The sequence below is a fragment of the Artemia sp. Qi Xiang Cuo genome, chromosome 3 (assembly GCF_049724085.1).
Source record: "Artemia sp. Qi Xiang Cuo chromosome 3, ASM4972408v1, whole genome shotgun sequence".
In the NCBI taxonomy this organism is placed as follows: domain Eukaryota; kingdom Metazoa; phylum Arthropoda; class Branchiopoda; order Anostraca; family Artemiidae; genus Artemia; species Artemia sp. Qi Xiang Cuo.
Genome location: NC_142796.1, coordinates 16,745,103 through 16,758,355, shown reverse-complemented (window position 1 = coordinate 16,758,355; position 13,253 = coordinate 16,745,103). Strand labels below are relative to the sequence as shown.

At 33.9% G+C, this 13,253-nt stretch overlaps 1 protein-coding gene across 1 annotated transcript in view; it reads left to right on the top strand.

Annotated features, from left to right (window-relative positions):
* The window catches only part of LOC148953810 (uncharacterized), a 273,349-nt gene that overhangs the window by 244,791 nt on the left and 15,305 nt on the right, over positions 1 to 13,253 (top strand). Inside the window, exons 20-23 of the mRNA XM_089085651.1 lie at positions 786 to 913; positions 4,136 to 4,420; positions 9,699 to 9,878; positions 11,401 to 11,811. Coding sequence (XP_088941777.1) covers positions 786 to 913; positions 4,136 to 4,420; positions 9,699 to 9,878; positions 11,401 to 11,811 — 1,004 coding nt within the window. The remainder of the gene's footprint in view (positions 1 to 785; positions 914 to 4,135; positions 4,421 to 9,698; positions 9,879 to 11,400; positions 11,812 to 13,253) is intronic.

Below are 13,253 nucleotides of genomic sequence, written 5' to 3'. Positions count from 1 at the left end.
TAGAACCTTCTTTTTGGCAGAAGAAATTTTTGAGCCTGTAAAACTTTGGTTTCTTCCCTATGCCTCTCAATTTTCGTTTCAAATTCTTTCTTTTTATTGTGTATTAATAGACTAGAGACTAAATCCTATTAAAATATAAACCCCACCAGAGAAAACATCTTTTCTACTTTTGGAGCCAATGCCTAAATTCAGTTACCCTTGCTCCTCCCCATTCACACAAAACAAGATAAATATGATATTTGATCAGCGACCAAAGAGAGAAACAAATTTTGAGCTTCTAATCAGCTCTAATTCAAATTTATTATTGGGCCTTCGGCTGAGTTGAGTCAAACAGGAATTAGCAGGGTTTAGTTAAACTAAGATGAAATTAAACAGGGATTGAGCTATATGGGGGTTTATTTAGATGGGGGTTGATTTAAGGGAGGCACAGTTAATGGGGGCTGAATTACATGGGTTTAAACTAAACGGGGCTCAATTGAACAAGGACTTTAGTGGAACGAGGGTTCAGTTAAATTGGATTGAGTTGCACTGGGGTTGAGATTAACCTAGGATCAGTTGAACAAGAGTTCGGTTAAATGGGGCTGAATGGCAACGGAGCTGGGTTGCACGGGGGTTGAGTTTAATAGGGTTGAGTTGATTGAGGGGAAAGGTTAAAAGGGGGTTCAGTTGAACGAGGAGTCAGCTCAATGAGGGCTTAGTTAAATGGATTTGGTTGCACGGGGTTCAGTTACATCCACACCGTCTGAAAGGGGCAGATCTTACTGACCAAATTCACTCATTCCTAGGTGCTGTGATCGGAAGTGAAGGAATATCGGGAAGATCATCTGAAAGCATCAAGGACATTGACACAGAATCTGTTAACAGTACTATGAGAGATTTAGTGATGCAGTCTGCTAAGCTTGAGAAAGAACGGGTAAATAACTCTGTCAGTCATAAGCGCTCACTACTAAGAAAATAAACAGGAATAAATATTGTGAACCAGTGTTACGAGATCTATGGTTTAAGATAGTGCAGCCACAAAAGTAAAAATGAGCCGAGAGCATCAATCAATACTGTTTGTCTAAAAAATGTCACTTTGAAAAATTTTCTTCGATTCGAAGAATTCAATGCACTAACACATGTACAAGCGCCCAAATGGCACAAATGCAACCTATCTGGCAACACTGCTCTGAATTTCGCTTATCCAAGATTGTTTGTATCTTATCTTTATTGTTGATGTTACATATGCTTGCCAGATAATATAATTTTCTTCTCACTGAACATCTTATGAGATTTAATTTGTACGGTATTCGACTATCAATGTTTCTTTACCGAATGAGGGACGAATAAGAGCATAGGTAAAAAAAAACAGAATAAGCTACATGTATAGTTTGTGCCACAGTAGCTGTCGCTGTAAAATTTACTTCCTCTTGCTTTTATCTCCGCGTATTTATCTCTAACAATATCTTAATTAATTAATTCAAACACCTTCAATCTTACTGCAGAAGAAGTTTTCCATATGTGCCATTAATTCATCTAAATGCAGCTTTTAAATCCTACTTTTTAAGAAAACGTTGAACTTAATGATTTGTCGTTTTAGAAGGGGAAAGAGACTTCGACCAATAATTTTGCGACAAATTCTTTTGAATTACTCCTGCTAATGCACTAAGTTGCCGTGAATTTATCTAAATGGATTACTTTGAAGGTCCAAGTCCTATATCGTCAAAAACAAAGGTTTAAACTAAACTATTGTCACTTTCTAAGTTTCTATTGTGTTACTATTCTCGGTTTTTTGTAGACTACCATTCTCAATTAAAAAGTTGTACGTTGCTTCCTCAAATACTCTAAACCGTTCCCAGAAATACTGAGAGAACCTGTAATATTTTCCTGACAAATACCAGACTGGTTTTGTGAAAAGTTTACTTTATCCAGGGTTGCCCAGCTAAGATTGAAGGGTTGAAAATGTTTTTTGTCTTTATTTTTTTGTTATTTTTAGTTCTTAAAATACTTATTAATTTAAATTTACAACACCTAAGTATGAAACGTGACATTTTTGAAATGCTTTCCATTTTCTTGCTAATAAACGGCATTGTCCATTACTTTGTCATCAAAATGAAGTTTACCGGCTTTGAAATGACGTTCTCCGTCATCATAGTTGCAGCGGTAGCTGCAATCTAGTAAAGAACAAACCACGGCCCACGGTAACCAGAAATGAGAAAAATACGTTTAAAAAAAACAGATAGTTATAATGAAGACAACAACTTCATCGAGTTAAGATAATTGACCAACTAGAAGAATGTATGATTCAATTATATTGACGCATTACTGCATATCACAAGAATCTGTTAAATATCTTCAAAAAAAGATTTACGTAGCCTATAAGACATAAACAGAAACAATAAATAAAAACTAAAAAATTATGAATATTTTTAACTCTTCGTTCTTACGTGGACCACCCTGGATAATTGATACAGTCTGTGAGATACAGTCCCAGCCAATAGCTAATCTGAAAACTATGACGCTATAGACGCTATAGAGTTTTCTAGAAGAGTGGCGATCAGGTCAGTCAATTGGTTTTTAAACGTTCTAGAAAGAACATAAGTTTTTTGGGTATTCCTTTGCTAAAGACAAGCAACTATGCCTAGTTATAGAGATTGTTTGGTGTCAGTGTATCTTGGCTGCCCCCTTAGGGGCAACCTAGTGAAAACCGAACCCTAACCCATAATAATGAAAATTTTTAAATTTCGTTAAAGGTGACGAATTTGATTCGTAATTTGGTAAGTACACCCTGTTTTGTCTCACGTCTCGGAGATTAAGTTAAAATTTTCAAGAAAAGTTTGTCTTTTATTTGTAGGGAAGGAGAATCATAATTCTGGGGGAATGGGTAAATTGTTTTTCTCGAGACCTCACGAAGTAGCATACGCAGTGGTACCAATTTATAAAAATATAAGGAGGGGGGATTTTTTCAATTTTTAATTAACGAAACGAAAAATTTATGCTTCAAAATTGAGGAGGAGGTAGATTTTCGATTTTTTCCGATTTTAAATCAACTGCCTAAAAAAAGTATTTACCAAAGTATAAAGTGCCCTCTCAATTGTTGCCCCTCAACATACGCTACGTTTTTTTCTGTTTATTACTGTTGTGAGACCAGTAAATGAAAAGGGTTAAAAATAAGTAAAATCGGCTAAATAACTTTATTATTGCATTAATTAATCTATTTTTAAGTACTGATTGGGCTCGTTGGCTTTTGCGAAGCCATATTATCATCATGTATTTAAAAGCGTGCATTTCTTTCATTTGGACCCAAGTCAAGTTTCCTTTGAATTTGTCCAGTGGTAAGTCTAAATGACAGGCTGTTACTGCTTTTGCTAGCTTCTGCGCATGTGTTTAGCAACTTTTTTTCATTAGTCTTGAAATGCCTTCCCTGCATCATCTTCCTTATTTAATAATTGCGAATTAGGATTTACGCTTGTTTGAAGAAGTTTTAAAAATTCACGTCCGAATCAATCACGCACAAAGGAATCGATTTGGAGTAAGGAGACAAAGGCGTCAAAATCCATCCAAACCTGGCAAATCATCTAAATAACTTAAGTAAAGACTGGAAAAATTTCAGGACTTTTTAGAAGCCAAGGCCAAAAGGCATCTTACTACATGTGTGCGCCTGGTTCTAATGCGAATTTTACCAAAAAAAAATGCATTTGTAGCGATTTACTCGTGTTAAAATGTTAAAAAGTGAAAAAACTTCTTACAAATTTTTGCCTTAAAAAAGTAGTTCTCGGAGCAGCAGTTCTGATTTTTGAACTTGCGCTTGCGCTTGCTCCATTCAAGTATAGACTGTTTTTAAAAAAACGGATTTGAGAGCTACTAAAAAAACTCACAAAACACAACATTTATGACCAAATCATTTGCGACATTGCGACAAAATAACAAAAAAGCACTGTTTTAAACCCTAGTTAATTAACATCAATTTAATTGAGCTCATCAAGATAAAATGATTAATCTCAAAAATTCAATAGTAACTTTTTTTGTTTTTTGTCAATACTCTTTTTTTTACATGGTTACATCTTTACAAGAAAAAACTTGAACGCTGTACCTGTTATTACGCAATTTTGGACGCAATTTATTACGCAATTTTACGCAATTTTTCCTCTAACAGGATGATTCAATTTCACGCATCCAAGCACTTGAGCGCAAAGTTGGGGAGCTTAACGAAAAGATAAGCCAATCAGACGAAACGATTACTCAACTCAAGAATGCTCTTGGTAAGGCAAATTGTGAGCATAAGGCTCTTCAGCAGCACATTAGTTCACTAGAAAACACTCTTAAAGAGAAAGAGTCATCAGAAGCAATGAAAATGCAGATGGTTACAACGTCGGAAGAGAAGCTGCAAGTTCTTGAAGGAAAGCAAAGAGCCTTGTTAGAAGAAAAGGGAACACTTGAGGTAGTAGTAGTAGTAATAGTAATAATTTATTTGCAAAACAATTAAAAAGGTCGGGTAGCACACCGTAAGCGTCGCTTACAAGGGTGTGCTACTAACAAGAAAATAATAACAACAAATGTAAGGTATAAGGAGCTGGAGGGTGAAACCGTGCAACCAGAAATACATATATAAATAATTTACACATAATGAAACGGCGTATTATCACTATCCCAAAGTAACAATAGCCCTAAAAATAATAATAGATATAAGCAACTTAATAAATTGATAAAAAAAAATTTCACTGGTTATAAGCAAGATGGGTTATAAGAAATGCAAAGGTTGAAGTAAAACTAAGAAACTTTGTGCGTGGAATTCAATTGAAGTGTAAAGTGAAGTGAAAATATTCTGCAGTTTATAAAAGACTTAACTTACTTATTGACGTAATCTGAGAGCAGAGTTCAAACACTGTAGAGGTTCAAACACAAAGTTCATACACAACCCATTTTTATTTATTTTATTCAATAAATTTTCTTTGAAGTTGTGAGCCATATCTGTTACTGTGAAGTTATTCAGTTTTTTTCGACTTATTTCAGCTCTTTAAGTCATTTTGAAAATACTTGCCCTCTAAGCTTTTCCCCTAAAGCCCCCACCTTGATAGGTGTAAAAAGGATTATAAGGAAACTCCCCTTAAAAAGGCTTATTAGGAAGTTTTGCCTTGTCCAGTGTTGTCAAACCATAAAAATCTAAGAGGGGGACAAAATGTATTTTTCAATATTTAGGGGACCAAATTTATCGTTTTTTTTCGGTTTTTCCAATGAAAATAGTCCAAAAAAGGAAATTTTCAGAATTTAGGGGGTTAATTAAATTCAAGAGGCAAAGACCCCCCTGACCCACCGCTTCTTCCAATTGATGCCAATGGCATTGCCTTGATTCCTTTATAAAATAATTAAAAGAGACTTCTTTTTCAACATTAGTCTCCTAATTAATATATTTCGAAGACGTCGAGCCCTAACCTTCTTTTGAGCAAGGGCGCCGGCAGAAAATTTACCAGGGGGCGGGGGGGGGCAGAAGCCAAAATAACAGTGGTGGTTGGGTGACAGTTTAGGTGGTTTAGGGCTCCTAACTGCGACTTTACCCCGAAGAGGAGGAACTTGCAATCAATTTAAAGTCCTGAGAAGCTAATTGATTTTAAAGCATCAATAACTATATTTTAGACTTCCCAGTTGCAAAAGTAGTAATGCCACACGGTGGAAGTGCTGGATTCAACCAAGTTGATTTGCTTTATTTGTATTGAAATTTGGCTACGTTTGGTTATCTGCAATTATTTATCAGCTATAATGAGGGGGGGATGACTCATTGTTTAGGTGGGGGTGGGATAGATTCCTAAAAAAAAGTACATTTTAATGGACAAGCTGCTTCTTCTTCATGAGGCTTCAGGTAAACTTTGAAAGAAGTAGGGGGAGTAGGAATTAATTAAATTGTTTCTCTATTCAGCTAATATGTTTCTCTAATTTCTATATCTACCAGCACAGAGGTGGAAAAGGCAAGGCAGTTCATTATCTGCCCCGCAATGAAATTTCTTTGGGGTGGAAATACTGCTAGGAACTTAGTTCTCAGCAATTTAAAATGGTAGTATTTTTTTTCTATTTATATGCAGTACTTCAATGTATTTTTAAAAATATATAATGTATTTATCGATAAGAAAATCCTATTGTAGAGGTTGTGATGACTTCAGTTATGTAGAAGATCAAAAGTCTCACAGCATTTCCATCACTTCCATTTCCATTTTCATCAAAAACAATAATACTCCTTTTCATTAACAAGGACTTTTCACAAAAATTACTATTCATCACCAACTTTTTAAGTGTATTCAAATTTTATCCAAAATTGAAATTGCAAATTTAAATGTAGGACAGTGATATATTTTTTTTTAGTTGTTCTATTTCAGCATTATTAATGCTATTAACCTTATTTACGTTATTGCAAAGAATAAGGAATCAATATTACCTTCATTCGTCAGTTAAGACAACCATCTAGGGCCAAACGAAAATCAGGTCGTCCCCGAATGGAGTAGATGTCGTTAGAAAAGATGTAAGGGAAATGGGAACTTCTAGGGAGGGTGTAAAGATGAAAGCTACAAAAAGATTAGGATGGAGAGGGAGCGTGCGTTGCTGTGTTGGCCTCAGGTGGCTTGGTGCTGCAGTTAGTTTTTAGTAGGAGTAGTAGTATCTATACTAATTAAGATAAACCTTAATATGTGGCTAAGATCCCCAATTGTAGCTAAGAAAAAAGGTATCTAATGGAAGAAAGAATAAAAGGTGCGTAAAAGAAAACAAAACAGAAGATAAACAATGCTTACGCACATGCGAAGCGATAGTACATATAAGGAAACTATAAAGCGTCAATTGTGTTTGGGAGGGGGGCATTGAACCCCAATATCCCCGCTATATTTTGAAAATACATTTTTCCGCCATTATTTCATTGAAAAAATTTTTTTTTGTTACTTTCGTTGAAAAAATGGGAATAGAATATCGGAAGCTACAGTGACAACAGTCGAATGGAAGCTTCGAAAGACTGGGAACAATTTGCTAGATATTTTCCCGGGGAATTGCCTACGGATTGTTTTGGGTACCCGACTGGCTGACCGTACGTCAAACAGTAAGCTCTACGAAAAGTATGGTTCAATCCTGCTTTCTAAGGCTATAATGAGAGAAAGGTTGGTATGGCTAGGACACGTTCTGCGGATGAAAGATGACAGATAGCCAAAAATTGATCTTGTTGGCCGATCATCTAGGGCCAAACGAATACAAGTCATCCCCTAATTAGATGTTGTAAGGAAAGATTTAAGGAAAATGGGAACTTCTTTGGAGGTATAAAGAGGGAGGCTATGAACAGATTGGGATGGAGGAGCTACAGTGACAACAGTCGAATGGGCGCTCCGAAAGACTGGGGACGATTTGCCAGATATTTTCATGAGGAATTGCCTACGGATTGTTTTGGGTACCCGACTTGCTGACTGTATGTCAAACAGTAAGCTCTACGAAAAGTATGGTTCAATCCCGCTTTCTAAGGCTATAATGAGAGAAAGGTTGGTATGGCTAGGACACGTTCTGCGGATGAAAGATGACAGATAGACAAAAATTGTTCTTGTTGGCCGACCATCTAGGGCCAAACGAATACAAGTCGTCCCCTAATAAGATGTTGTAAGGAAAGATTTAAGGAAAATGGGAAATTCTTTAGAGGTGTAAAGAGGGAGGCTATGAATAGATTGGGATCTGTTTGCGATTGGGATATGAGCATGCGTAGCTATGTTGGCCTCAAGTGGCTTGGTGCTGCAGTGAGTTGTTAGTAGTAGTAGCAGTAGCGGTAGTAATCAATAACCTTTTTGTCAGCCATAGCTAAAACTTAATTAAGCAATAAAGCTAAGGCTCTGTTTAATATTTTTTATTTGTGGTTCATAGTTCATCGTTATTTATCAAAAGGTTTTAGGTGACTTAGATTCTTATTGGTGTTTTCAAAATTAAAGAAAAGAAAAAAAAAAGATAAAAACAGTTTTGTTGCTTTCGTGAAAATTTTTATTCAAAGACTTTTCTTCTTAGAAACAAGCTTTCTATGTTTAAATATTTTTTAGACCACCTTTCCAATTTTTTTCTACCTTTCCATTTATAATTCAAATGAAAATATTGAAAAATGGGTGAAAAATTTAACTAGACGCTGAACTTCGAAAAAAGGAAACAATCCTTTAGACAATAATAATAAAAGCCCGAATGTTTCGGCTTTAAATCTGGAAGCCTTTATCAAATTATTCTTATTTATATTGTTATATTTACATTGTCATCAAAATTAAATTCCAAAGAGAACATTCAACATTGAATTAGTTTTTTTTTTTTTTTTTTTTTTTTTTTTTTAACAAAGAGCTATTGTTCTTTCTCAGTCAATTCCTTAAGTAAACGCAACAGACTGAATTCATAAGAAAAAAAAAAAAAAAAAAAAAAAAACGAGAATTTAAACTCTTTGTATTCTTGAAAAAAAAATGATTTAACCAGTTGCGCCAATTCAAAAAAATGTAGAGTGGAAGCAAGGAGTTGGTTTAAATGAAGTTACAAAAAAAATTCTTTTGAAAAATTAGGAGGATGGGCAGTTTTATTCCGTTTTTTCAATGAAAACAACAACGAATGGTATTTTCCATAAGCTAGGGGAGCGGTAAAGTCTAGAGGCTCCCTAACCCCCCCCCCCCCCATCACCAAACACACACACACACAATCGGTGCCTCTGGATTTAATTAATTCTATTTCTGAATTTTATTATTTCGAAAGTCGTGTTCTTATTCAAAAATCAATTCAGTGTTTTAGTTTCAACAAAATGGAAAAAGTAGAATTCTGTCGCTATTAATTTTAAAATAGTATTTTTTCAAGTCGTTTGGTTGAACTTTGTCTTTTAGAAAAAATTTACCGTGGCGTCATTGCTATAAGACTATGGTTCCATGAAATACAAATGTGATTGTACTTTTTAATTACACTTTAACCCCAAGAAATTATGGAAAAAAAATCCGAAGCACCCAAATTTCTTTAGAAAAAACTCAAAAAAAAAGAAAATTGTGTAAGAATTGCGAACGGTGAAGAAGCTCTTAATACATCTTAAAACTCATTTTAAAATTTACATGAATTAACATATGTGGCTAGAATGCCTTGATTTATGTTCTCCAACCAAAAATATAAAAAATACTAAAAAATGCAGCTTTTTGTAAGACAGCACAAATTTGTTGGGTGTATTACAGAACGGCTTGGTAAAATTATGTTTAGTTGAAGTTTTCATTTCTAAGATGGCCTAAATAAAGTGGAATTAAAGCTGGTTCAACTTCAAAGGTTAATTTTAAGAAAGATTTTCTAGCACCCCGTGATGATTGGTTGAAGTTTTTGGTTGGATTAAAGAAAAAAACTTAAAAGTTATTACCGAAAAAATTTGGGCCAATGAAAAAAAAATTGATTAAACCTTTCAACGCAAAGGCAAAACTAATTTCGAAAGCTTTTAAATCAGTAGAATTTTTATGTAAAGAAAAACACCCCCATTTCGCAAAAGATGTCAAAAATATATTAATAAATTTCAAATTTGGTATAAAAATTTCCATTGGACTAGCGTTCTTGAACCAAAACAAAAGTATAATTTTTGAAAATCTGTCTTTGTGATATTAATGCAAAACAAAAACTACACAACTAAAGCTTCAACATCAACGTATAGTTTTGCATGCTTTTCTGACCTGACCAAGCAAAAAAAAGTCATTGAAATTTCTTAATTCTAGGATGCTCTTAATAAGGTGAAATTAAAGCTGGTCCAAAATGAATATGAAATTAAAAGGTTGAATCAACAGATAGAAGCTGCGCAGTTCCAACTTACCAAAAGTGAAACTGGCCGAAAATCCTTGGAGCAAGAATTAAACAGAGCTCAGAAGTTGCTCCGGGATAAAGAAATGGAGTATCAGGTAGATCAGAATAGTGTCATTATATGTTCAAATGCCTCAACAGTTTTTTAATTTATTTCCTTTTTTTTTGTTTTCACAGGGACCTTAAATAAATTAACTTTAATAAAAGTAAATCATTTACTGCAGGAGAATTAGCTACAAATACACCATTTACGTGTTTAACTCAGTTAATATAATAATAAAAGAAAATCTTTATTTTAGACAGTGACCTTAAACTAGACATAACAGCCAATCGGATGCTTCAAAATTAAAATTTTGAGAGTATAGACATTACTAAAATAGAATTAATTAGAGGATCAATGAAATTTATTTTGTGGTTTAATAATTTAATTAGTGTATTTTATTTTTATTAACAAGTTCAGTGAGTTAATTCAACTAAAACAGCATAATTAATTTATTATTTTATGTTATTAGTCTTACTTTTTCTATTGTTTTTAACTTAGGTAACATAGTAATTAAAAGAAAAATTAGTCCATGAAAAGACGAAAAAGGAGAATTTGTCTATTTGCCCTCTGAGTGACGTACGCATTACTATTTATGTATTACCTTGAAGTTTGGATATTTATCTATTTTAGCACGTTTTAAAATTGAGAAAAGCCTTTTCACAGAACATTATAGAATTCTTAATTTTATCCTAGAATCATAAAATTGCTAGATAACGGCCTTCTTTAAAAAAGATTAAATTTAAAGAGATAAAAAAAACACTTCGAACAAGCTAAAAGCAAAGAATATTTCATAGCTTGTGATGGCTCTCTATTAGGGTCTCTATTATTGAATATACTACTCGAGTGTTTTCACATAATATGACAATGTATATGTATGACAGTATTTAAGATAATATGATAATTTATTATATGACGATATATAAATTTGGAATGAGTTCCATAGGTTTTATTATATAGTCCATTATCTAGTTTTCTTCATCCCCTTTTAAGAAACAGTGATGTTAAGATTAAGATAATTCAAACATTTTATTTCAGATGTTGTAATTTTTGCAGTCCCATCCCCCCTGGCATAGTAGCATTATAATTCTTCATAAATTCGATGTCCGAGATGCAGCAGGAATTTGACTACGCTGCACGGAAGGTTGCCAGTCTCAGCATTCTCCCGTTTTAAATCACATTATAATTGAATTTGCTTATTTTATTAATTAAGATTTATTTTTTATATTGGGGCTTTTTTTATATTTCTTTTTTTCAAATACTCCACGAGCATCATATATTTTTTTATTATGTGGATCATAAGGAAATTATTGTTATTCTTACTACTTACTTACTTACTTTACCTACTACTTAATTACTTACTATTCTTACTCTTACCGCTTACTACTTACTTCTTACTACTAAGATTGTTTATGGTGTGTAGCGTTTTCTGTAGCCGTAGAGTGCAAGTTTATGCCGACAAAACTTGGTTAAACAAGGCGAGTTCGACGGATCAAAAGGAATTCGTCTGAGTTTTTGTTAGACGCCATGTCAGATATTTAATGGTTATATGTAAATTTATACTATTTCCATGATTTCAGGCTTTGCAATCGAAATCTGAGTGTCTCCAACAGAATATAGTGCGACTTCAAGAACGTTGCGACACTCTTCAATCCCAAGTGGATAAACTTCAAGCGGCAGAAGAGGTCTACAAAAACAAAGAACTTAGCCTTAAAGAGCAGCTCACCCGGTTAAATGTTTCTGCTTCTCAAGAAAACTCTGCGTTAAGCCAAATGAAGGAGCAGACTTTGGAGTATCAAAGACAACTAACATCAATGGAAGCAGAGAAGAGGGTTACAGAAGAACGACTTGAGATGATGCGGAGTGGAAACAGTGAATTAAGACGAGAAAATTCTCATTTGCATGAAGGCATAGCAAGCTTGAAGACTGAAGTCTCATCCTTAAAGACCAAAGTTGCGGTTCTTGAAGGAGACGCTAAGAACACCCAGTTTGTACGTATCTATTAAATGTGTCTTTCAGCCAGATAAGGTGATACAACTTTAATGAACTTATGCTACTGACTACTCAGTCAATTCAATGACTTTGAATTTAAATTCTAAGAACCTTAGGACAAATCTTCATTTGTTACAGCTTTGAATAAGTTAACCGCTAAGGATAGAGTAGTAAATTAAGAGACAGGTGTTTCGTACTAAACAACTTGATTTCTTTTGGGCTTTCGCCCAATGGGTGTTGGAATGGCTTAGAGTAAAAAGAAAGTAAATGCTTTGGTTGATGAAAAGCTGTTGGTTCACTATATTGCTTTTCATCTTTCTATAACAGTCTTTCCAGAACTTTTTAGCCACGGTCTGGCACGAGGTTTTAGAATTTTCGGCGACCCATCTTACGGAAAAAAACGTCAAAATGTATTTACTCAACCCAGCTCATTTGTTTGCTTTTCAAAAATATCAAAACAAATTTTATTCATAACCCAGCGTACTTTCCCACGACGCGGTGCTAGATTACGACCCACGCCTTTGGATACGCCGTCGTATAGCCTATAGGTCTTTATGTTCCCCATGTGGCTCCTCAAGGTCCGTCAGGTTCTCAAGATTCGACGGCTCTCTGCTTCCTTCGACTTGGGACTCTGGAGTTGTTTTATGATTAGCAGGTGGTTTTAATTTCTCAGTGGAGATTTTTTTGCAAAAAATTTTTGGTCCGGAGAGTTTGAGAATTTCACAACATATTCAACTTTGCTGCCAAGAATTTACACTCTTAAATACAGACCACGCTCTGCCATGACTTTTCTAACGGCTGTTGTACGGTCAAGGTTTCTAACGATATATATATATATATATATATATATATATATATATATATATATATATATATATATATATATATATATATATATATATATATATATATATATATATATATATATATATATATATATATAGTGAAGCTGAGAATATAAGTGAAGTTGAAAATATAAGTGAAGCTGAATTTTATTGTATACTTCTATGAAAAAACCCTCAAGATCGTTTTGAATGCAATTAGTGTTTTCTAAAAATTAAAAGTTGTAACATTTAACAGCGATTGCTTCAGTTAGATTAAATTGGATTATTATTTTCAGTTGAGGAAGAAAGAAATCTAAAAATTATGAAAAAAAGGACGTTCTAATAACGGCCCCATATTTGAGACCCACATTATTAATAGAGGTGGAGAGCATAAATCTGAATTTTAAATTGTAAAATCCCTAATTTTGTGTCAGACATGTCTGCATGATTCTTTTTCGGCGGGGGAAGGGGGTTTTAATTGATAATTTTTTTTTCTATAATATAAATAGGAAATGCCCAAAAACTCGGAAAATTTTAGGATGCCTGTGAACTTCCCTAGTTTGTGGTGCCTTGTATGCTTACTTCGACATTTCAATTTTATATGTTTTTCGAGCGCT